Below are 25844 nucleotides of genomic sequence, written 5' to 3' on the forward strand. Positions count from 1 at the left end.
CAGTCATTTTTGTCTTCTACACCCCTGCCTTCTTCTCCTTCCTCACCCACCGCTTCGGACGCAACGTCCCCCAGAGTCTATCGTGACCCCAGAGTCTGTCGTGCTGGATGAGGACCCCTGGCCTACACTGACTGGCAGCAGCTCCCCGGAGTTTCAGGCAGGGATTTCGTCCAGCCCTTGCAGGAGATGCCAGGGGCTGACAATGGGACATTCTGCATGCCAAGCAGATACTCTAGGGCTCCCCATATTTCACTAGCCTTTCAATGTTATGCTATTAGCAATCGTGGAGATTCCACCTCCCTCTTTTGAAAGGAGAACAGTTACCTGGTCAATTTAATTAATTAATTAATTAATTAGTAATAATAATAATTTATACCCCGCCAATCTGGATGGGTTTCCCCAGCCACTCTTGGCGGCTTCCAACGAAAGATTAAAATACAATAGTCCATCAAACATTAAAAGCTTCCCTAAATATAATAATAACAACAACCATCCATTTTCAGTCCATTGAATTAGCAATTAATCATTTCTGGACAAGGGAATGGCATACTTTTGTATATTAGTATAAAAAGCATGCATAGGAAAGTATTACATTTATGACGAGAATGGGATTTATTTATTTTGAACCTCGCATGGTTCCTCCTTGGCAGCCAGTGCAATGGTTTCAGCAGGGCTAGAACTCAGGACCCGCTGCCTTGAGGGACATCTAAGAGCAGTTGGGCAGGGAAGGGTCTCCCTTGGGAGGTGGTGGACTCTCCTTCCTTGGAGGTTTCTCAGCAGAGATCGGAGGGCCATCTGCCATGGATGCTTTAGCTGAGATTCCTGCCTTGCTGGGGGTTGGACTAGATGACCCTGGGATCCCCTCCTATCTCTCCACTCCGGAATTCTAGGAGGAGCTTCCTTGCCTCCTGCAAAGCCCTTTTCCCTGCAAGCTCTTCCTCTGGTTTCCGGCCAAGGGAGGGAGATGCTCAGAGTCCAGCCAAGAGCCTCACCCCCAAAAGGATATCTGGGCATTGGCGTAGCCAAATAACAAATAATAAGAATATGAGGTTCTGCCAAGCCAGAGAGGGCTGAGCTGGAGGGACTCGGCTTTGCAAGGGTTAAAGGGAACCGAGCTGCCTTCCTAGAGAGGCCAGGAAGCAAGGGGGGCAAGTCCTCCAGAGCCAAGGCCCCTCCCTCCCCAGTCTTTTCCTGCAAGGAAGGGGGGGTGTTGCTTTGTGTCTCTCCTGCAAGGGCCGAATCGCAGCCCCCTCCCGGGATCTGGTGAGTCTCCTCTCTCCCCCCCCCCAGAGGGTGCAGTGGGGAGACGGGGGGGGGGTCTCAGGGCTGCAGCAGGGGAGGGGGCCTGATCTGCTCCTGTGGGGGGGGGACCCCAAGTCAGGGAGGAGAGGGTCCTGCCAGGGAGGGGCCAGGTCTGCCACGCTCTCCTTCCTGCAGATCAGAGGATCCCAAACTCATTTGACCCTCCGCCCCCCCTTTCAGAAAAGATCTCCCTTCTTTACACAAAGGAGTCCCTGGGACTTTAACTCTGTGTGACGTCGCTCAGCCTCATTGCACAACAGAGGAAACATCTGCAAATGGTTTTCCAAAGCTGGACGAGGAGGTGGACTAGCCCCCCCCCCGAAAAAAAGGTGGGAGAGAAAGGCCAGGAATAAAGAGAGGGATCCCAGCCCAGAGTCTGGCTGCTGCATTGGGGACCAGTTTCCCAGTGTCTCCCAGGGCAGCTCCCCACGGAGGCCACTGCAGCAATCCCCTCGCACCCAGAGCAGGGCATCCCAGGACCACATCCTCTCTCTCCCAAAGGGATTGTTGCTGGCAAAGCAGCCGGAAATGGGCGCTGCTACTCACTGAGCCTCCAGGGACCTTGGCATCAATGTCTGTCTGTGTTAAGCTATCTATTAGAATACTAATACTAAATTACTCACCTAAATTTCAAAGGAGATGTCTTTGGCACAACTCCCTTGGACCTCAGCCGGTTGGCCCTCAGAGCAAAGAAAAAGGGACCCCACCCCAGGAGTCTGTCTGGAGAGCGGCAGAGAGTCCAAGTGCATGAAAAGGAGACAGCAGCAGGGGAGTGGGGGTGGGGGGAAGCAACTCATGAGGACCCCCGGATGAGGACCCCCACTAGAGCCAAGCATCCATTATTCACAAGATACAAATGACTCCCTTGTCAGTCAATTTCGACTTCATGTATTGACTGGAAGGCAGGAGAAACCAGACTGATTCATCTCCCAGAAATCCCTTCAGTTGCCTCCACATTTTGCATTTCTAGAAGGCTAGAGACATATTTCTTCTCCTTTTACTCCTCTTTCCCCCAAAAAAGATGGCTCATGGACTGGAATGCGGTGCAGTCCAGCCCTAGTTCCCAGCAAGACGTATCCATGCTTGCTCAGGGAACCTTTTTCTTCTCCTGATATTGTACAACTTTTGTAACAGAACAATGTCTTTGCTTTGTAGGATTTGCTAGAGCTTCTCATTAAGACGGACAGAACTTGGCAGAAGACCAAAGGGTTCCTTCCCATCTCTCAGAGGCTTCCTGAGAGCACAGATGGATGAGCGAGACACAGCTGGCCCTGGAGCAGGAAGAGGCCATGACATCCAAACTGGGAGCAGCGGGGGGTTCTGGGAAAACTCTGTGCAGAAGATCCTGGGTGAGGAGGACACCCTCCGTTCAGAGGTGCAGAGCCAGCAGGTGAGGCAATTCTGCTGCCAGGAGGACAAAGGACCCCGAGAGGTTTGCAGCCGATTCTACCACCTTGACCGTCAGTGGCTGAAGCCAGAAAGGCACACGAAAGCTGAGATGCTGGACCTGGTGATCTTGGAGCAGTTCCTGGCTGTCCTTCCACCGGAGATGGAGAGCTGGGTGAGGGACTGTGGAGTGGAGACCAGTTCCCAGGCGGTGGCCCTGGCCGAAGGTTTCCTCCTGAGTCAGGCAGAGGAGAGAAAGCAGGTGAGAGAGACTTTCCTCTGGATACTCCCAAGGGGCTCCAAACAGGATGGAGAACATCCCATAATGCTCTACTGTTGGCCCATCCGTTTTCTGAGAAGACATCCATGGAATGAGATCTAACACCCTGAATGTTTTTGACTTTGTCATTCTTTTACTAATATTTCTCCCCATTCTCTGTTTTGAATCCTTGTTTTTTTTCAGGGGAATGATCTCTTTGCAGAAATGGACCTGGATTCCTGTGAGGCAGAGAGGCCTCCGTTGGAAACCAGAGAGAGGCCACTGGGTAAGGGGGAAGGTGGTGTTTCTCTGTTTGGTCTCATTCTGTTGGTTTTCCAACTCATCTGAGGGTTCTTTGTCACGGCTAAAAATTGGCCTCTGTTTCTTTAATGCTTAAAAAGCTGGGTCAGCATGAGTCAGCGGCCTGCACCGGGTTGTATATATAGAGTGAAAAATGTTAGTTTGGTTTGGGTTGGTTGGTTGGTGAAAGCTGGTAGTGTTGATGTGTGTACAGTGGTCAGTCGCTTTTGTGTACAGTTGGTCAGTCACTTTTGCAGAAAGGCTTTTAAGAATAAAAGCAGAAAGCACTCTGCAAGGATACTCTTCTTGTGGACTCTTTTATGCCAACCAGGGTCCGAGGACCAGGCTGAGGCAACAAAGGGAGGTCAGAACCCCCCCTTTTTTTCCCAAACAATGACAGGTTATGGGCCCAGTGTTTCTGAGCTTGTGCAGAGTGCAAAACGACTGACAGCATCTGAGCAGGGAGCTGGTGAGTCCTGATGGTGTATGGAGCCAGTGGCTGTGCGTTGGAGCAGTTGGTGGCAAGCTGTAACTGTCTGCAGTGACGCTGGGGCAGCTAGGATCTGAGGATCAGGAAAGCACTCAGCATCGGCTACTGGAACAGTCTGAACTCCTAGAGGACCACAGTAGGCGACTCACAGAGCAGCTACACCAGTACTCTGCAAGGATACTCTTCTCGGGGACTCTTTTATGCCAACAGAACCTTTTTTTTTATACAAACACTGATATTCTTTTCATCTTGTTTTGCGGGGAGACAGTTGGGAACAAGGGTCCAGAGGAGGGGAGATGGGTTTCTACACATCTAACATATGAAATGGGCACAAACCTCCAAATGCTTTGAGCAGGTAAGGCTTTCTGAAAGGTCCATCTGTAGTTAGAGATGCCCTGATTCACCTGTGAGAGAAGCAGGCACTCCTGGCGTCCTGTTTACCTTTTTTCTCTTGCAGGTGACAGAATGATGCCAGCAAAACCTCCTGATCCGCCTTTTCATGGGGGCAGAAGGGAAGCAGCGGCTGTAGAACCAGATCAGGTCAGGGGAAGCTGCCTTGTGGGGACAGAGGCCGAGGGATGGAGCAATCTCATGGACTGGTTGGGCACAGAGGAATGGTGGGAGGAAGCAGCTGGGGAACCAGGAAGGGAAGATGGCTCAGAGCCCAAGGAGTGGAGGTGGAAGAAGGATGAGAGGTCAGAGGGAGAAACCTGGGAAGAGGAGGTGTCAGAAGCTGAAGGGGTAGCAGGGCTTAGTGAGCTGGGAGACACTGTGGCAGAATGCAGTGCAGAATCAGAGGCAAAAGAGGAAGGAGGCGAGTGGGAGAGGAAAGTCGAGAGGCAGAGGTGAGTCAGGAGAAGGAGGAGCCATCGGTGGCTCCCTCTCCTTCTGCCAGAAGCCACCCTCCCTGCTTGTCTCTCAGAGCCAGGAGACCCCCTGCGTTGCAGGAATCTCTGCTAGATTATGCAAATTTACAGACCCTCTGGGAATGAGCTGCTGTTCTCATGAGGCCCGAAATTCAGCCAAGTCTGTGAATACCGTGTTCTTGGTAAGAAAGTGTGAACTCCAGCTGTGTACTGTGGGATTTCCTACCCATAGAACTCTGACACCAGCCTTCTGAATTTCGCCAGTAGGATTCATCTGTAGTTGCAGTTTTCATGGAATCCTAGAGTTGAAAGGGACCCCAAGGGTCATCAAGTCCAACCACCTGCGTTGCTAGATCTTCCAAGACAGATGGCCATTCAAAATTGTTGCTGTTGTTGATGTTTAGTCGTTTAGTCGTGTCCGACTCTTCGTGACCCCATGTACCAGAGCACGCCAGGCGCTCCTGTCTTCCACTGCCTCTTGCAGTTTGGTCAGACTCATGTTTGTAGCTTCGAGAACACCATCCAACCATCTCGTCCTCTGTCGTCCCCTTCTCCTTGTGCCCTCCATCTTTCCCAACAACAGGGTCTTTTCCAGGGAGTCTTCTCCTCTCATGAGGTGGCCAAAGGATTGGAGCCTCAACTTCATGATCTGTCCTTCCAGTGAACACTCTGGGCTGATTTCCTTAAGAATGGATACGTTTGATCTTCTTGCAGTCCATGGGACTCTCAAGAGTCTCCTCCAGCACCATAACTCAAAAGTATCAATTCTTCGGTGATCAGCCTTCTTTATGGTCCAGCTCTCACTTCCATACATCACTGCTGGGGAGACCATGGCTTTAACTATACAGACCTTTGTTGGTAAGGTGATGTCTCTGCTTTTTAAGATGCTGTCTAGGTTTGCCATCGCCTTTCTCCCAAGGAGCAGGCGTCTTTTAATTTTGTGACTGCTGTCACCATCTGCAGTGATCATGGATCATGGAGTGGCCATGATCTTCGTTTTTCTGGTATTGAGCTTCAGACTATATTTTGCGCTCTCCTCTTTCACCCTCATTAAAAGGTTCTTTAATTCCTCCTCACTTTCTGCCATCAAGGTTGTGTCATCTGCATATCTGAGGTTGTTGATATTTCTTCCGGCGATCTTAATTCCGGCTTGGGATTCATCCAGCCCAGCCTTTCGCATGATGAATTCTGCATATAAGATAAATAAGCAGGGAGACAATATACAGCCTTGTCGTACTCCTTTCCCAATTTTGAACCAATCAGTTGTTCCATATCCAGTTCTAACTGTAGCTTCTTGTCCCACATTGAGATTTTTCACGAGACAGATGAGTTGATCAGACATTCCCATTTCTTTAAGAACTTGCCATAGTTTGCTGTGGTCGACACAGTCAAAGTCTTTTGCATAGTCAATGAAGCAGAAGTAGATGTCTTTCTGGAACTCTCTAGCTTTCTCCATAATCCAGCGCATGTTTGCAACTTGGTCTCTGGTTCCTCTGCCCCTTCGAAATCCAGCTTGCACTTCTGGGAGTTCTCGGTCCACATACTGATTAAGCCTGCCTTGTAGAATCTTAAGCATAACCTTGCTAGCGTGTGAAATGAGTGCAGTTGTGCGGTAGTTGGAGCATTCTTTGGCACTGCCTTTCTTTGGGATTGGGATGTAGACTGATCTTCTCCAATCCTCTGGCCACTGCTGAGTTTTCCAAATTTGCTGGCATATTGAGGGTAGCACCTTAACAGCATCATCTTTTAAAATTTTAAATAGTTCAGCTGGAATATCATCACTTCCACTGGCCTTGTTATTAGCAGTGCTTTCTAAGGCCCATTTGACTTCACTCTCCAGGATGTCTGGCTCAAGGTCAGCAACCACACTACCTGGGGTGTACGAGACATCCATATCTTTCTGGTATAGTTCCTCTGTGTATCTGTGTATTCTTGCCACCTCTTCTTGATGTCTTCTGCTTCTGTTAGGTGCTTTCCACTTTTGTCTTTTATTATGGTAATCTTTGTACGAAATGTTCCTTTCATATCTCCAATTTTCTTGAACAGATCTCTGGTTTTTCCCATTCTATTGTTTCCCTCTATTTCTTTGCATTGCTCGTTTAAGAAGGCCTTCTTGTCTCTCCTTGCTATTTTTTGGAAATCTGCATTCAATTTCCTGTATCTTTCACTACCTCCCTCGCATTTTGCTTGCCTTCTCTCCCTGCCTCGTTGGACAGCCACTTTGCTTTCTTGCATTTCCTTTTCATTGGGATGATTTTAGTTGCTGCCTCTTGTATAATGTTACGAGCCTCCATCCATAGTTCTTCAGGCACTCTATCCACCAAATCTAAATCCTTAAACCTGTTCCTCACTTCCACTATGAATTCATAAGGGATTTGACTTAGATTGTATCTTACCTGTCCAGTGGTTTTTCCTACTTTCTTCAGTTTAAGCTTGAATTTTGCTATAAGAAGCTGATGATCTGAGCCACAGTCAGCTCCAGGTCTTGTTTTTGCTGACTGTATAGAGCTTCTCCATCTTTGGCAGCAGAGAATATAATCAATCTGATTTTGATGCTGCCCATCTGGTGATGTCCATGTGTAGAGTCGTCTCTTGTGTTGTTGGAAAAGAGTGTCTGTGATGACCAGCTTGTTCTCTTGGGAGAACTCTATTAGCCTTTGCCCTGCTTCGTTTTGAACTCCAAGGCCAAAATTGCCAGTTGTTCCTTTTATCTCTTGACTCCCTACTTTAGCATTCCAATCCCCTATAATGAGAAGAACATCCTTCTTTGGTGTCATTTCTATAAGGTGTTGTAAGTCTTCATAGAATTGGTCAATTTCAGTTTCTTCAGCGCCAGTGGTTGGTGCATAAACTTGGATTACTGTGATGTTAAAAGGTCTGCCTTGTATTCGTATCGAGATCATTCTATCATTTTTGAGACTGCATCCTAGTACAGCTTTTGCCACTCTTTTGTTGACTCTGAGGGCCACTCCATTTCTTTTACAGGATTCTTGCCCACAGTAGTAGATGTGATGGTCATCCGAACTAAATTCGCCCATTCCCATCCATTTTAGTTCACTGATGCCCAGGATGTCAATATTTATTCTTGCCATCTCATTTTTGACCCCATCCAACTTACCAAGGTTCATGGTTCTTACATTCCAGGTTCCTATGCAATATTTTTCTTTACAGCATTGGACTTTCCTTTCGCTTCCAGGCATATCCGCAACTGAGCGTCCTTTCGGCTTTGGCCCAGCCGCTTCATCAGCTGTGAATCGACTTGTACTTGTCCTCCGCTCTTCCTCAGTAGCATGTTGGACGCCTTCCGACCTGAGGGGCTCATCTTCCAGCGTCATAACTTTTATATGCCTGTTGTCTTTGTCCATGGAGTTTTCTTGGCAGGGATACTGGAGTGGCTTACCGGTTCCTGCTCCAAGTGGATCACGTTTGGTCAAAACTCTCCACTATGACCTGTCCATCTTGGGTGGCCCTGCACCACATAGCTCATAGCTTCTCTGAGTTATTCAAGCCCCTTCGCCACGGCAAGGCAGTGATCCATGAAGGGGGCCATCCAAAATAGGCTTATCTTAATTCTAGACTGATCACTGAATGCAAAAATTGGTTTCTAAGCAGTGGACAAATGAGAACAAATAGTGGCCTGGATTCACCTAACCAGCGCCATCCGCTGGAAAATGGAGCCTGCCCCCCATTCCTCCCCTCCCCCTCTCCATGCCCCCATGAACCCCTTGAATTTGGCCCTAGGGCATTGGGAGGGAACCTCCCCAGAACAACTCACGAGGAGAGGAGAAAGTGGATCCTTCCATCGGGGAAACTGGAATGCTTGCGTAGGCAGAGTGACTTGAAAACCACAAGGTGGAGTACCACCTATTTGCACAAAGACGGATACCCATAATTAAAAGGCAGAATAAAATAAGCATCCATAAATAAAATGTGCAGCTAGCAATCCTATTGAAACAACACCGCAACCCAGCCAGATGGGCGGGGTATAAATAATAAATTATTATTATTATTATTATTATTATTATTATTATTATTATTATTATTATTATTATTATTTACAGGAAGGAAACAACAGAGCATTGTGTAGCAGATCATATTTCTGCTGTCTCAGAGGAGGACATTTCCCTTTTTCTTTTAGGGTCCAGTCTGCTTTGAAGATGTCACCATTCGTTTCACGGACGAGGAGTGGGCGTTCCTGGATCCTGACCAGAGAGCTCTGCATCAGGACGTCATGGAGGAGACTCGTGGGATCGTGGCCTCTCTTGGTAAGGCTCCCTGTGGGATCATCATATCAGCCTGGAAATTCAAAACATACCTCTATGGAACCAACCTCATATATTTTCACAGAGCTCAACAGTGCCCCCTATAACACCTGGGAACCTAACACCCCCACAATAAACAGTAACTTACAGTTTTTTCTTTGAACAATCTTCCTCAAATTATTCCTTTTCCTACCACGATCAGGCTGCTCTGAACTGCCCAGGCCATCTTAAATGTCAGCTTCAGAATTGTTAGGAAAGATAAGTTGTGAGCTTTAGAGCTTACAGGGTTAACAGCTCAGAATGTCCTGCATCTGGGGAGGATCTTTCTCAACATCCAGGAAAGCTGTTTCTTCGTTCTTTCTGACTTTCGTTTTCTGCTGAGACATGGAAGACGCAACGTCTGCATCTTCCGATGGTTTATCTTGCTGAACATACAATAAAGCTTTCTAATTTAGAGGAACAGCAGTGTATTGGACTCTGAGTTCTGCAAGCTCACACACACAAGCAGCACTCACTGTGCCGCTCTGCTACAAGTCCAGGAAATGTGGAGCTTCAGGTTTTCTGTTTTTGTTTTTGCTCCTGTCAGTCTTGGGTTGACCAAAGAAACAACTGACAATGGAGATGGAGGGGATGCCATGGTTGGGCCAAACAAAATTCATCCCAGAGAGCTGTGGAAACGTACCGGACACCACATACGTAGCTTCAGGTTTTCTGGTTTTGTATTTGCTCCTGTCAGTCTTGGGTTGATCAAAAACATTAGCAAGAACTTCCTGACAGTAAGAGCTGTTTGACAGTGGAATTTGCTGCCAAGGAGTGTGGTGGAGTCTCCTTCTTTGGAGGTCTTTAAGCAGAGGCTTGACAACCATATGTCAGGAGTGCTCTGATGGTGTTTCCTGCTTGGCAGGGGGTTGGACTCGATGGCCCTTGTGGTCTCTTCCAACTCTATGATTCTATGAAAGAAATGACTGACAATGGAGATGGAGGGGATGCCATGACTGGGCCAAACAAAATTCATCCCAGAGAAGAGCTAGACTTATTGAATCTCAGGTAGTAGTAGCAGTGATGATGATGATGATGAAGATGGTTTACAAACTTAATCTTTTCCAGAACAGAACTGTTCTCAAATCAATGTAACACTGTAGTAGTATCATAGAATCATAGAGTTGGAAGAGACCACAAGGGCCATCGAGTCCAACCCCCTGCCAAGCAGGAAACACCATCAGAGCACTCCTGACATATGGTTGTCAAGCCTCTGCTTAAAGACCTCCAAAGAAGGAGACGCCACCACACTCCTGGGCAGCAAATTCCACTGTCGAACAGCTCTTACTGTCAGGAAGTTCTTCCTAATGTTTAGGTGGAATCTTCTTTCTTGTAGTTTGGATCCATTGCTCCGTGTCCGCTTCTCTCGAGCAGCAGAAAACAACCTTTCTCCCTCCTCTATGCGACATCCTTTTATATATTTGAACATGGCTATCATATCACCCCTTAACCTCCTCTTCTCCAGGCTAAACATGCCCAGCTCCCTTAGCCGTTCCTCATAAGGCATCGTTTCCAGGCCTTTGACCATTTTGGTTGCCCTCCTCTGAACACGTTACAGTTTGTCAGTGTTCTTCTTGAATTGTGGTGCCCAGAACTGGACACAGTACTCCAGGTGAGGTCTGACCAGAGCAGAATACAGTGGCATTATTACTTCCCTTGATCTAGATGCTATACTCCTATTGATGCAGCCCAGAATTGCATTGGCTTTTTTAGCTGCCACGGCACACTGTTGGCTCATGTCAAGTTTGTGGTCAACCAAGACTCCTAGATCCTTTTCACATGTACTGCTCTCAAGCCAGGTGTCACCCATCTTGTATTTGTGCCTCTCATTTTTTTTGCCCAAGTGCAATACTTTACATTTCTCCCTGTTAAAATTCATCCTGTTTGTTTTGGCCCAGTTCTCTAATCTGTCAAGGTCGTTTTGAAGTGTGATCCTGTCCTCTGGGGTGTTAGCCACCCCTCCCAGTTTGATGTCATCTGCAAATTTGATCAGGATGCCCTTGAGTCCATCATCCAAGTCGTTGATAAAGATGTTGAATAAGACCGGGCCCAAGACAGAACCCTGTGGCACCCCACTAGTCACTCTTCTCCAGGATGAAGAGGAACCATTGATGAGCACTCTTTGGGTTCGGTCAGTCAGCCAGTTACAAATCCAAGCCAGTTACAAATCCAAATAATAATATTTTTTATTTATACCCTGCCCATTTGGCTGGGTTGCCCAAGCCACTCTGGGCAGATTCCAACACATATATAAACATGAAACATAAATAATAGTCTGATCCCATATAAATAGAACATTAACTTTAAAGTGAACTTCTCCTAGTAGCCAAAATTGTGGAAACCTTTTGTGAAAAGTGTATTTCTGAGGTTTGATGGCTCATAACACCACTTTTGCGTGGAGTAATACTATAAAATTATATATCAATGAAGGATAATCTAATGAAGAATGTAATGAAAGAACTTTTATGAAGGAGTATTTATGAGAACAGCAGTCATACCCATTGGCAACCTTTAGCTTTAATTAAGGCCTTACAATGCCTTCCCATGATATGAACCAAGTTTTTAGTACTGCAGCTGTAATAAAGTGAAACCAAGATTAAATTATTGCCTCTGTTAATTGGACTTTATTGCTGGGTTGCTTCTGACTAACAAGTTTCTTTAGTCGGCTCCATAGATTTCTGATTGGGTTAAAGTTTGGGCTATTCCCAGGCCGTTCCGGGAGTGAAATATCTTTATCTTGAAAGCACCTTTTGCACACGGCAGCAACACGACATGGAGCGGAATCCTGTTGAAATAGAAAATAGAATATATATATGTGTGTGTGTGTGTGTGTGTGTGTGTGTGTGTGTGATGTTTCCAAGGGGTTGCTCGAGAGCAAGCAGGCAAATATCTCCCTGCTTAGCTGTGAAGCCTTGCTTTTGCTGCCAAAATAAACCTTATCCATCCGGAGCGCCACTCTCCTGTGGCTGGCTCAGTCGTTGGCAGAATCAGTGAGTGGGCGGTTCCTAAACTTTCCCCAGCAAAGCAGCTTCTTGACTCCCAGTCTGCACCTCCCCTCTCTGCGCGGATGCTTACTGCGCAAGGAGGGTGTGGGTAACAGAGGACCCCTCTCCTCCCCACTTTGCCCAGGCAAGTTGTCCTGGCACTGTCTTGCCTCTTCCGACTCCTGCAGCGCCGCTCCACTGGAGGCGTCTTTATTCTCCTCCGTTGAAGGGGAGCTGCTTCCCACGATCCCTGGAGGCTCTCTGTAATCCATTCGGCTTTTCCTCTCTCCCTCCTGAACCGAGGGCAGTTCCCTGACAAAGTGCTTCAGCATTTGGGAAAAGATCACCTGAGGAACGCTTCAGTTTGCGCGCAAGTCTTTCATTTATGCATTTTAGGGCATTTACATCCCCATTAATGATGTAAATTTTGCCCACACCTTTTGCTGCCATACAACCCCAGATCAACACAATATCTGAGTGTTTCGTGGTCGGTGTAATGCAAGTGGATGTAAATCTTATCTGATTTGGGTCTCATTGCTCCAAATAACACTGTACCATTGTTCAGCTGTCCAGTTAACGTGGGTTTAATCTTTTCAACCTTTGCTTGTGAGATGACAATGGCTTATTCCTTAGAATTATAACATTTTGACCAGTCCTTGCACTCAACTTCACATTAAATTGCGCCATGTCATCTTGTATACACCCAGATGATTTTCTTCTGTCATGTAGGGACAGTCTCTCCACTCGTCCATCGTTACTTGCCTTTGTGCACCTTTCCCTGCCTTTACCGGTCTGATTTTATAGTGACTAAGTCTCCTGATACCTCTTCAAAAATATATAATGGCCAGTCTGGTTAAGTTTTTCCTTATCTTTCATCAGTTTCTTCATAACTGTAGCATTGTTCATTAAACAGTACAATTTTACATCGCTTTCTGGATGACCAGTCAACTCTTTGTGCCATTTCTATAATTTTATTATGTTTTACAAGAACACAAAAAAACCAACCACAAAAAGACACACAGTCAACCTAAGCAAGTTGTGCTTCCTTTTTCTGGTTATTTGGCTATAACATTAGATAGAATATGGGTAAATGAACAATTTCCGTTGATACATAATTGTATGATATTACTCCAAAAGAAGCAGTGTTATGAGCCATCAAACCTCTGAAATACACTTTTCTGCAAAAGTCTTCCACAATTTTGGCCACTACTCTATAGCAAACAAAGCAGCAGTCAACAACTCAACAAAATCTGATAATAAATATGTTGGTTATTGACAAACAACAAAGGTAAGAAACACACACTGAACTCCCTTAATTTCTTCTCCATTTGTTCTTGAGGCTCTAATCCCTTTTTGTCTCCATTGCAGATTATGATGAAATCAAGAACAAAGGTGACCACGATAAAATCCCCAGAGAGGAAAAGCCACGTGAAAATTTGGAGTGTGGAGAAAGCTGCAGTCAGCGCTCCCATTCCACTTCCCATCAACAAAATATCCTTGGAAAGAAACTCTATCAGTGTGTGGAAAGTGGAAAGAGCTTCAGTTCGAGCTCGGATCTCACTAAGCATCAGAGAATTCATACAGGGGAGAAACCCTATCAGTGCGTGGAATGTGGAAAGAGCTTCAGTAGGAGCACCGATCTCACTTCCCATCAGAGAATTCATACAGGGGAGAAACCCTATCAGTTTGCGGAATGTGGAAAGAGCTTCAGTAAGAGCTCCAAACTCACTTCCCATCAAATAATTCATACTGGGGAGAAACCCTATCAGTGTGTGGAATGTGGAAAGAGCTTCAGTCACGGCTCCTCTCTCACTAGGCACCAGAGAATTCATACAGGGGAGAAACCCTATCAGTGCGTGGAATGTGGAAAGAGCTTCAGTAGGAGCACCAATCTCACTTCCCATCAGAGAATTCATACAGGGGAGAAACCCTATCAGTGTGTGGAATGTGGAAAGAGCTTCAGTCACGGCTCCCATCTCACTAGGCATCAGAGAATTCATACAGGGGAGAAACCCTATCAGTGCGTGGAATGTGGAAAGAGCTTCAGTAAGAGCTCCAAACTCACTTCCCATCAAAGAATTCATACTGGGGAGAAACCCTATCAGTGTGTGGAATGTGGAAAGAGCTTCACTTATAGCTCCAAACTCACTTCGCATCAAAGAATTCATACTGGGGAGAAACCCTATCAGTGTGTGGAATGTGGAAAGAGCTTCAGTCAGAGCTCCGATCTCACTTCCCATCAAAGAATTCATACAGGGGAGAAACCCTATCAGTGTGTGGAATGTGGAAAGAGCTTCAGGAAGAGCTCCTCTCTCACTTCCCATCAAAGAATTCATACTGGGGAGAAACCCTATCAGTGTGTGGAATGTGGAAAGAGCTTCACTGAAAGCTCCACTCTCACTTCGCATCAAAGAATTCATACTGGGGAGAAACCCTATCAGTGTGTGGAATGTGGAAAGAGCTTCAGTACGAGCTCGGAGCTCACTAAGCATCAGAGAATTCATACTGGGGAGAAACCCTATCAGTGTGTGGAATGTGGAAAGAGCTTCAGTAAGAGTTCCTATCTCACTTCGCATCAAAGAATTCATACAGGGGAGAAACCCTATCAGTGTGTGGAATGTGGAAAGAGCTTCACTGAAAGCTCCTCTCTCACTTCCCATCAAAGAATTCATACAGGGGAGAAACCCTATCAGTGTGTGGAATGTGGAAAGAGCTTCAGGAAGAGGTCCTCTCTCACTTCCCATCAAAGAATTCATACAGGGGAGAAACCCTATCAGTGTGTGGAATGTGGAAAGAGCTTCACTGAAAGCTCCTCTCTCACTTCCCATCAAAGAATTCATACAGGGCAGAAACCCTATCAGTGTGTGGAATGTGGAAAGAGCTTCAGTCAGAGCTCTGAACTCACTTCCCATCAAAGAATTCATACAGGGGAGAAACCCTATCAGTGTGTGGAATGTGGAAATAGCTTCAGTCAGAGCTCCCATCTCACTTCCCATCAGAGAATTCATACAGGGGAGAAACCCTATCAGTGTGTGGAATGTGGAAAGAGCTTCAGTACGAGCTCGGAGCTCACTAAGCATCAGAGAATTCATTCAGGGGAGAAACCCTATCAGTGTGTGGAATGTGGAAAGAGCTTCAGTCACAGCCACAATCTCACTTCCCATCAAAGAATTCATACAGGGCAGAAACCCTATCAGTGTGTGGAATGTGGAAAGAGCTTCAGTCAGAGCTCTGAACTCACTTCCCATCAAAGAATTCATACAGGGGAGAAACCCTATCAGTGTGTGGAATGTGGAAAGAGCTTCAGTCAGAGCTCCCATCTCACTTCCCATCAGAGAATTCATACAGGGGAGAAACCCTATCAGTGTGTGGAATGTGGAAAGAGCTTCAGTACGAGCTCGGAGCTCACTAAGCATCAGAGAATTCATTCAGGGGAGAAACCCTATCAGTGTGTGGAATGTGGAAAGAGCTTCAGTCACAGCCACAATCTCACTTCCCATCAAAGAATTCATACAGGGCAGAAACCCTATCAGTGTGTGGAATGTGGAAAGAGCTTCAGTCAGAGCTCCCATCTCACTTCCCATCAGAGAATTCATACAGGGGAGAAACCCTATCAGTGTGTGGAATGTGGAAAGAGCTTCAGTACGAGCTCGGAGCTCACTAAGCATCAGAGAATTCATTCAGGGGAGAAACCCTATCAGTGTGTGGAATGTGGAAAGAGCTTCAGTCACAGCCACAATCTCACTTCCCATCAAAGAATTCATACAGGGCAGAAACCCTATCAGTGTGTGGAATGTGGAAAGAGCTTCAGTCAGAGCTCTGAACTCACTTCCCATCAAAGAATTCATACAGGGGAGAAACCCTATCAGTGTGTGGAATGTGGAAAGAGCTTCAGTCAGAGCTCCCATCTCACTTCCCATCAGAGAATTCATACAGGGGAGAAACCCTATCAGTGTGTGGAATGTGGAAAGAGCTTCAGTACGAGCTCGGAGCTCACTAAGCATCAGAGAATTCATTCAGGGGAGAAACCCTATCAGTGTGTGGAATGTGGAAAGAGCTTCAGTCACAGCCACAATCTCACTTCCCATCAAAGAATTCATACAGGGCAGAAACCCTATCAGTGTGTGGAATGTGGAAAGAGCTTCAGTCAGAGCTCCCATCTCACTTCCCATCAGAGAATTCATACAGGGGAGAAACCCTATCAGTGTGTGGAATGTGGAAAGAGCTTCAGTCACAGGTACAGTCTCACTTTCCATCAGAGAATTCATACAGGGGAGAAACCCTATCAGTGTGTGGAATGTGGAAAGAGCTTCAGTAGGAGCACCGAACTCACTTCCCATCAAAGAATTCATACAGGGGAGAAACCCTATCAGTGTGTGGAATGTGGAAAGAGCTTCAGTCACAGGTACAGTCTCACTTCGCATCAAAGAATTCATACTGGGGAGAAAACATATTAGTGTGTGGAATGTGGAAAGAGCTTCTGGAGGAGCTCCAATCTCACTTTCCATCAAAGAATCTATACAAAGGTCGGAAAAACCATTAAACATCTTTAGGAACCAGACAAATCTCCACCTTTGGCTGATTAACATTGGTTTTGTGTTTTTATCTTGTGTTTTTATGTTGTAACATTCCTGAGACCTGTGGGTGTAGGGACTAGCCACCAACTCTTAAAGCCCATGGGGTCTTTGTCCCCCAATAAAATATCTGAGGGGGCCACGCCCCAGGGTTTCCCCCCCCCAAACACAACCTTTTATTCTTCCACAACTTGCCATACAATTTCTCTTTGAATTTTCCCTCTATAAATAAATAAATAAATAAATAATGTACACAGGTCACAATAAAATCAAAATACAAGAAAATACAAAAGTGGACAGGTCCCATATTTGCAGGCCAAACGCAAAAGTTGCTTTGAAGCAGGGTTTCCCAAACTTGGGTTCCCAGCAGCTCCTGGACTACAGTTTCCATCATCCCTTTCCATTAGTCCTGCTAGCTAGGGATGATGGGAGTTGTAGTCCAAAAACAGCTGGAGACCCATGTTTGCTCTAAAGGGAAGGTAGTCTGGCCCTGTGACACCCTCTGCTGGCTAATTGGAATATATAGATCTCAGAACTGAAGTTTATCGGCACTTGAACCTCTAGGGAGCTTCTAGGTGTTTTCTGCACCACCTAGAGTACCCACAGAATTGTGGCTTCTACTGGCAACACACATAGGAGAACAAATGAAAGACAAACACAATGGACAGGAAAAAACCTGGAAAGGGTGATACCAAATGGACACAGGTAGGGGAGATGACATGCTAGAAGTGTTCTCCAGGGCAAGGGGAGCTGCTGGGCTCAAAATTTTACTTTCTTAAAAAGTCACTGCCATTATAGGCATTGCCATTCAAATGGTGTGCATGCATCATGTGATTGATTGTGCAAGGAGGGCCTTACCTGGCCCCCCACCAATACCTTATTCAGGTCAGCATCACTGCTTGAGAAGTTCAGGATGTCTGAATTCAGGGGTCAGGATACCCATGGTGACAAGTTATGTGAAAGATAGTCAGCAAGTAGAATGCGCTGAGTTCAAAAATGCTGAGATTTTTCAGTCAGCTCTGGGTAGTCTGTTGTATCTGTCCCAGTGGAGCAGACCGGACATTGCTTTTGCTATCAGTCTGCTAAGCAAGGAAGCTACAAACCCGAGTGTGAGTGCCTGGAATGGTATCAATAGGGTGCTGCGTATTTGCCAGATACCAAGGATTTCTGTCTCAAGCTGTCAGCTAAGGGTGACGGCTAGCTGATGTGCAGGACAGATAGCGATTGGGCAAATCTGGCTAACAGGAAGTCCGTATCGGAGGGGATTCCAAGATGGCGACGAAGGTAGTCACTAAGTAAGTTCGCTTACCCTTATCAAAGTTTTAAGTGGTTTTAAGTGGTTTTTATCTTCCCCTGTTTTTTATCCGAGAGTTTTAATGATCTGCTGGCTGTGCTGGCTTTTTATCCGAGAGTTTTATCTGAGAGTTTTTATCCGAGAGTTTTAACAAACTGCTGGCCGTGCGGGCTGTTTCATTATCTCCTTTATTACCACCACTGCTGTCGCCGCCTCCCTAACCTGGGAGAGATAAGTGGAAGGCAGTATTCTTGTGTGGAAGACTAAAGGATTTAAGGTGCTCCCCAGTACAGTGCCCACGACGGGTCCCCTGCAAAATTGATTTATGGGTCATGGAAAACGCCCAAGAGACTCGGACGAGGCGTTATCTTCTCCGAGGCCTAAGCAATCAAGGAAGGGTTCACTTAAAGGAGGGAGAGGCACCGAGGAATGTACCTACTCAATAGTAACTCAAAATCGTTTCGACCCCCTAATTGCCCTTGAAACAACATCAAAAGATGAGGCTCCTGAGACGCCACAAATTGGAAACGCTAATGATAATACAAATGGGGAGGATCCCTATCCGAAGGAGGTGTTGGTAGCCGATTCTACAGACTGCTCAGGAGGTGAGCAACTCCATCTAGTAATTAGAACTCTAAACTGTATATTTAAGAAAATTGACGGCCTATCCTCTCAGCTGCATAGCCTGCAGCAAAAACTGGATGACCAGCCGGTTCAGTCAGCCCAAGATGGGGCAGTAGATGTTCCATTGTGCCGACAGAAAGCCCCTCCAAACACCGGTCGTAGGAAGAACTATAAATACAATATCAACCCCTCACTGAATCGCCAATCCCTGATTCTACATCCAAGGAAGATTTCCCTAACCATCCGGGAAAGGGACCCAAGTTGGGCAACGCTACATGGGACTAAAGAGCACCTCAGATGGCTTCTAAAACTCGAGACATCACAAATAGATCTTTGTGCTGTGCTTCCTTTAATCCACCAGAACAGATACCAGAGAATAATGCTGGCTTTCCACTCTGCAAAAATCCCCTCTCTCATTATTCAGCAAAAATTGTTTCTGAATAGTCTTGGCATTTTTCCAACGAGAGTTTTCATGGACGCCATAATTAGACCCCTCCTATTGGAGGGATCAATCAAGGAGACGGTACAACCTTCCCACCCTGAACCACAAAAGAGGGCTGAGCTGTACACCTCATGTCTGGGCCAGTCCCATAGTACTCCCACTTCTTCAACTAAACACTATGATTGTGCCAGTAACTCGTTGACACCCCAGGAGGAAAGAGAGCTTATTGCCTCCTTTGGAGAGTTACCAGCGCGGGAACAACAAGAAATTATAAATAGGCTGGACTCACTTAAACTTCAGCTCCTAAGTATCGCCTGCAACGGAGTTCCTAGGAAGAATACCCACTCTAACTTAGCGGTGCCATGCCCCATGGAGGTGGAAACAACAAGCCCCCAATATCCAGCATACAAGGTGCCATCGGCATTGGATGGGAAGGTCTCACAGCGGGAGGCAGACTCTTCTCCTCCCCTTCACGCTGGTAACACATCCCTGCTTTTAATAGACTTAACTGTTCCCTCTGAGATTAACCGATCAAAGAATGAATCTCAGGATAACACTCCCTCGGATAAATCGTCGCCTCTGCATCCCTCCATGCCGGACTTGGAATCAACATACATCGAAGACCATCCACGACCTGTGACGGTAGTGGCCACTCCAAGTCAGGCGTCTCCACCAAAAATCCAAAAATTACGTGAGGAAGACACTACAGTGCCGAGAGTCAACACAGAGTGGACTGAAGACCCAGCAGGACATATAAATCAAATGATCACAAGCGTATTGGTTAGATCCCCAAAGAGGACGGCTCCAGCGGACTCGGCAGAGCCTAGTTGGGCTCGACAGCTAAAAACGCCAAATAGTATCTCTACTCACCAGGTTCCTGTTCAGAGATCTACTTTCAGTGGATCATCCACGGTGTGCCAACAGTCGAACCAAATTGTTAAAAACTTTAAGTTGCAGGGCGCCTCACAGTTACCACCTTCCCAAAGTAAAATAACTGACTTTTTTGTTACATCTTCTGTCTTTAACAGAGAGTCTGCCCCCCCTCCGTCTTGACTGTTAAAAGAACAACACAGAAGTCCCCAGCTAGCAGTCCTAAGTTGGAACATTGCTGGCTGGAAAAGGAAAAGATTAGATCCCGAATTTATGCCCTATATAAACTCTTTCCAGATAATCCTGTTACAAGAAACATGGGAAGAAGATAAAATAGATATAAATGGCTTTGAACTGATATCACTTCCAGCTACCCCCTCCCAGAAAGGTGGCCGGTCCAGAGGCGGTCTTGCAATCGCCATATCGCTTAAAATGAGAGCTAAACTCTCGCTAGTTCATACCTTTCCTCCTTTTGCTTTTACTGGTCTGATTTCAAGTGAAAAATTCTCACTATTAATCACCAATGTTTATCTTCCTCCGGGTGGTCTGATATCAGACCTTCATTATAGATGGGATTCTCTGGAAGAACATTTATTGGCATGCTATGTTAAGTACCCTAATATTCCATCGATAATGGGTGGTGACTTCAATGCACGTACAGCTGCCAACTGGAATGGGATAATTAAGGCCAAGTGGTGGGTATCTCCCCCCTACCCAAAATCTGATTTAACCTCTTTCACATCTTTCACATCAAGAAGATCTAAGGACAACAGAGTGAATGAGGCGGGAGTCCTTCTTTATCAATTGGCCATTCGTATGAATTTGAACATTCTAAATGGCAACTGCCCCCCGGACGTGCCAGGTGAATTCACTCATTTGGGCACAACATCAAATAGTGTCCTAGATTATCTTCTAGTCTCAGAAGACCTATTTTCAAACTTCTTTTATCTCAAAGTAGATAATGTACAATCCAGTGATCACCTACCTCTAGCGGCCAAGCTAACGCTTGATTGGCACCCGGTTAGTGGAACACACCCAATTCATGTAGGTTTAAATGCCACAGCTCAAGTAAGAGGCATTAAATGGTCCATGAAACAGGCCCAAAAATATGCAGAATTCTTCCAGAGGAATACCTCCGAATCCCTTATTGTTTCATTGGCGGAGCTGTCTGAGCCAAATAGGATACTGGAGTGGTTCTTCCACTTCTCTGCAGATTTAACTAGCTTCTTTACGATGCCGGCTCACCTGGCTAACCGAGATCAACCCAGGTTCGGTGCACCTTGGTTTGAGGCCAAATGTAAGCAAGCTAGACTCTCTCTCTGTTGTATCTACAACAGATATAAAGCCTCTGGAGCTGAAACTCTCCCCCCAGAGTACTTGCAGGCCAAAATTGCTTACAAACAGGCACAGAAGTCAGCCAAGCACGAGTGGCAGCTAAGACGTTGGCAAGCGCTGATTGTTGCTTCTAAGCTCCGCAGCTCTCGCGGTTTTTGGAATTTAATCAACAAAAGCTCGAGGAAATACCCATTGACGGTTATCCCAGCCCCGACATGGGAACAATTTCTAAGAAAATATTTCTCCCAGACAGACATCTTTAACACCCAATCTGATATTCTCTTAAGTCACTTGCCCATATGGCCAGATACTGACCCGGAGGAAATAGTAGATTTAATTGCTAATCTGAAAACTGATAAAGCCCCAGGGCCCGATCTGATCCCGGCGGAAGCTATTAAACAACACCCAATATGGTGGGCTAAAATTCTTGCAAAAATCTTTGATGCAATCAATGCCACGGGCCAGATACCTACATCATGGAAGGAGTCCATCATAATTCCTATATATAAAAAAGGACCACCAGAGGACCCAGGAAACTATCGTAATATCAGTTTATTATCAATCATCGGAAAAATCTACACTCGCTTCTTGCTAACCAGACTAACCCAATGGGCCGAAGATTCCAATCTGATAGGCCATGAACAGGCCGGGTTTAGACCAAATCGCGCTTCTATTGACCATGCTATAATTCTATATCATTTGGCGCGGAAGTATTCTTCCCCTACTCATGGTCTTCTATGTGCCGCTTTTATAGACCTGAAGGCGGCTTTTGACAGTATCTCTAGAGAGCTGTTATGGGAAAAACTGGCAAAGTGGGGCATAGAGAAAAGGCTGTTGTGGCTATTGATTAAATTACATGAAGGGACAGCCGCGAGGGTGAGGTTAACACCTGAGGGCGATCTCACAAACTCAGTTCCAATAAACAAGGGGGTACGACAAGGGTGTATCCTTGCCCCCTATCTTTTTAACCTTTATATTAGTGACATGAGGACGCCCCTAGCTGAGGCCCAAACCTCCATTCATGCACCCAGGCTTGCGGACTATTGCTGCCCCTTATTATTATACGCTGACGATGCGGTGATCCTCTCTTATTCTCGAATCGGTTTGAGGAGGGCCCTTAAGATTTTTGCATCATATTGCCAAACAAATTTACTTACTATTAACCATTCCAAATCTAAAGTCCTAATTTTTTCCAGGAGTCGTAAACTGTATAGATGGGAACTTGAGGGGAAGCCAATTGAACAAGTTTACAAATTTCAATATCTAGGAATTTATTTCCAGTATAATATGGGATGGAAAGCGCATATCACATATTTACAAAACAAGGTGAAAGCCCTTATCTACGCTCTACTACGCTTCTTCTTTACTGAGGGGGCTATGCATGTTCCATCCGCCTTAAAAGTTTATAGTGCAAAAGTGGTTGCAACTATGGCCTATGCGGTCCCTTTATGGGGCGCCTTTGTAAACCTCTTGCCTCTGGTGACATTGCAAAATCTTTTTCTAAGACGCCTTTTGAAACTACCCTCCTGTGTAAGCAAGTCTGCCATTCGCTTAGAACTTAAGACCCCCTCCCTTGAGATTCTGATGTGGAGACATGCCTTTAATTATTGGCTGTCCCTTTGGCATAAATTGCCAAACTACCATCTTATTCAGTGCCTTTGGAGAGATGAATTCACCAGCCCATGGGCAACAAAAATCCATTCCAAACTGTTGTCTTATGGAATCTCTCCTTCCGATATACTTAATTTAGATCTAATTACAGCTAAAAAGGTCATCAAACAAAGACTGGAGGAGGTAGATTTGCAACAAAATCTTACCACAGGTGGAGGTACATGTTCCCCGATATATCAGGGCATTACATCTATGTCCCAGATACCGCGATATCTGTCTACTTTATCGGTTGCGTCGCATAGATTCGCATTTGTTAGAGCCAGATTTAATGTGTTCCCCTCAAATGTGCTGAGCAATAGATTTTCCAAAGGTAAAATCTCTGTTTTGTGCGCATGTGACAACAAATCGATAGAATCCCTTTATCATATCTTGTTTAATTGCCCATTATATAATGTTCCCCGATCAAGGATCCTGAGTTCAATCATTCTGGAAATGGCTGCTAAACCACCTGAATTACATCTAGCTTATCTACTCCAGGACATTGACTCTTATAGAACTTTACAGGTTGCTAGATTCCTGATCTCAGTTCTGTCATATAAAAGACTTCATGGAATGCTGCATGACTATTAAAAATTGAGTAAACTCTATGCACCATCTTTATCTTCAAGGCCATAACACGGTATATCTAGAGAGTATGCGTTGAAATATTTTAGTTGATATTTTAGATTGTAAAATGCTATTGATTTTATCTATTGATTTTTATCTATTGATTTGTTTTACCTTGTGGGCTTATAGCCGAATAAAGTATTATCTATCTATCTATCTATCTATCTATCTATCTAAGTCCGTATCTGGGATGGTGGTAAGGTTTGGGGACTCTTTGGTTGGGTGGAAGTCCCGGTGTACTGGTCTCGGGGGTTAATCAAGAGGCAAGGTCCAGCCCATGGTTGATAAAGCAATATGAAGGCAGTCCATAAAAGTTGAAGCTGGGTGCAGGGCAGGGTTCAGGCAGCGACTGACAACCACCAACGTTGCTCCCGCAACTTGGGACTGGGGCTGGCTGGCTTTTATATGTCCCAAGGCATAGGGTGGCCCTGATCCTCAGATGACTCGCCTCTCCTGGCATGGAGGCGAGCACTCCTACTGCAGGAACTTTGTTCTCTCTGCCCTAAGCCTCTGCAGCTCAGGAGAGGCTGGAGGGTTACCGGACCCAGAGGCAACCCCAGTTTCCTCTGACGGGGCTGAGAGTGGAGCACCTGCAGGCAATGGGTCCTCCATCACCTCAGGAGCCAGAGCAGACTCAGCTGGTGCCTGCACCTGAGGATCCAGCACAGGTAGGGACCCTTCAGGCTCATGCCCCCACCCCGGCTCAGCTGGTTCTGGAGGCGGGGAATCCTGTGCAGGTTGGGATTCCTCAGGTTCAGCTTCTGAATCCGAATCGCAGGCCATCACACCCGGAAACAAAGTCTCATTGCACTTTACTGAAGCTGAATTCAGTGCGCTGTCTGAGCTTTGCAGGGAATTGGAATTCTATGTTTGTTTGGTTCAAGAAATCTGCAGAGATTGTTGTTTGCCTGTCACGGTGTGGGAGGACAATCAACCCTGTCTGAAGTTGGCAGAGTCTGGGCAGTTTAAGGCCAGAACCAAACACCTAGACATGCGTTTCCAGAATGTGTGTCAGAGTATCCAGTTAGGCTTGGTGAGATTGCAGTACTGTCCAAGCCAGAAGAACCTGGCAGATGGGTTCATGAAAACTTTGAGCTTTCAGCGTCATGGGGAGTTCTGTAAAGGTCTGTGTTTGGGGTAAGTGGTGAAACTTACGAGCCCCCAGCAGTGCAGGCCGAGAGGGGGTGTGATGGGGAATCAGAGTTTACAGGGTTAACAGCTCAGAACCCATCGTCCTGCCTGTTCTGGGGAGGAGCTGTCTCCAACTTCTGGAGAAGCTGTTTGTTTGTTCTGTCTGACTTTCGCTTTTGCTGCCGAGCAAGGAAGCAAGATGCCTGCTGTCTCAGATGTTTTTTTTTTTTTTACTGTTCTGCTGTAAATAAAGCTGCTAGTTTAGAAGAACAGCGTGTGGACTCTTATCTTCTGCAAGCTTACACACCAAGTGGCTAGCGCTGTGCACACTCTGCTACAAGTACGGAAAGCTGAATGGATGAATGGAACACAGGAAAGTGTGCCAGACTCCACAACACTTTGCACCTCCAAGGAGTCTTCACCCAACTGGTGGGTCGGACCCTTCTGTGGTGTAAATATGGTGAACCAGTTCCATCTTCCACAAAGGTTTGCCTTAGCCTTTGTACTGGAACAAAGTCTGTGGCCCCGATTCCTGGGCCCATAACCATCTAAGGATCATCCTACTCACATGTAGGACTCTGGCAGAGACACATGCCCGACTGGCAGTGAGCACTCAGGGCTGATTTCCTTCAGAATGGAGAGGTTTGATCTTCTTGCAGTCCATGGGACTCTCAAGAGTCTCCTCCAGCACCATAATTCGAAAGCATTAATTCTTTGAAATAGTACCTCCGCATAAAAACTTTGCTTCAGGATGAGAACAGAAATTGTGCTTCGGCGGGGCAGCGGCAGTGGGAGGCCCCATTAGCTTAAGTGGTGCTTCAGGTTAAGAACAGTTTCAGATTAAGAACGGACCTCTTGAATGAATTAAATACTTAACCCGAGGTACCACTGTACCATTTTTACATTTATTTTTAAAAAGGTTGATTTTTAAGTCATGGCAGTGTGTGAGCAAATAATCCACATCTCCCAAGCTTTCAGGAGCAGGACTAAGGGGTGAAATGAACCCTCCCCTCCCCCAGATCCCCAAAGTTTGAGGGAAAGGGTCTATCGCCCTTCTTCTTATCAGTTATTTCCACCTAAGAAATGGGAAGAAAGCAGCTGCTCATGTTAAGTGCTGGGTTTGTTGGGGTTGAGATTAATGAGCTGATGATGGTATGATATGTCAGCAATGAATATTATTTGTTGTTATCTGGAAGTGAAGTTACATTTGAAACAATACAGAAGTAATCAAAGGGAATTTCTTAGGAAGTCTTTTATTCAGTCTCACCTACAATCATGTGTGCTGAACACACAGAAACACATAATGTGAAATTACTCCAAATAACACTCAACACATGCAAGCAGATTAATGGAATAGTACACATGATTTCCCCACTGTCCTTTTAAAAATCATTGTTTTTATTTATTTT

The 25844-nt window shown here is 45.9% G+C and overlaps 2 protein-coding genes across 2 annotated transcripts in view; both read left to right on the forward strand.

Moving 5' to 3' along the window:
- LOC310705796 (olfactory receptor 52P1-like) overlaps nucleotides 1-25844 on the forward strand; it is a gene marked incomplete at its 3' end in the record, with an annotated part of 141753 nt that overhangs the window by 19695 nt on the left and 96214 nt on the right. The window lies entirely within an intron of this gene.
- On the forward strand, nucleotides 1172-24705 carry LOC310705023 (uncharacterized protein). The gene is made up of 8 exons (XM_083499261.1): nucleotides 1172-1263; nucleotides 2458-2950; nucleotides 3152-3233; nucleotides 4195-4277; nucleotides 4660-4785; nucleotides 8742-8868; nucleotides 13257-17714; nucleotides 23483-24705. Exons 2-7 carry the CDS (start codon nucleotides 2549-2551, stop codon nucleotides 16343-16345), a joined length of 3909 nt encoding a protein of 1302 aa, XP_083355387.1. The 5' UTR covers nucleotides 1172-1263; nucleotides 2458-2548; the 3' UTR covers nucleotides 16346-17714; nucleotides 23483-24705.

Source organism: Podarcis liolepis (genome assembly GCF_965112155.1).
Source record: "Podarcis liolepis genome assembly, chromosome: 4".
Taxonomy (NCBI): domain Eukaryota; kingdom Metazoa; phylum Chordata; class Lepidosauria; order Squamata; family Lacertidae; genus Podarcis; species Podarcis liolepis.

Excerpts from the sequence above, each read along its gene's own strand:
- LOC310705023 (XM_083499261.1), top strand. The coding sequence starts at position 2,549 with ATGGATGAGCGAGACACAGCTGGCCCTGGAGCAGGAAGAGGCCATGAC. Across the intron at positions 3,234-4,194 it reads AACCAGAGAGAGGCCACTGG|GTGACAGAATGATGCCAGCA; the intron begins GTAAGGGGGAAG and ends TTTCTCTTGCAG. Across the intron at positions 4,786-8,741 it reads CTGTGAATACCGTGTTCTTG|GGTCCAGTCTGCTTTGAAGA; the intron begins GTAAGAAAGTGT and ends TTTTTCTTTTAG.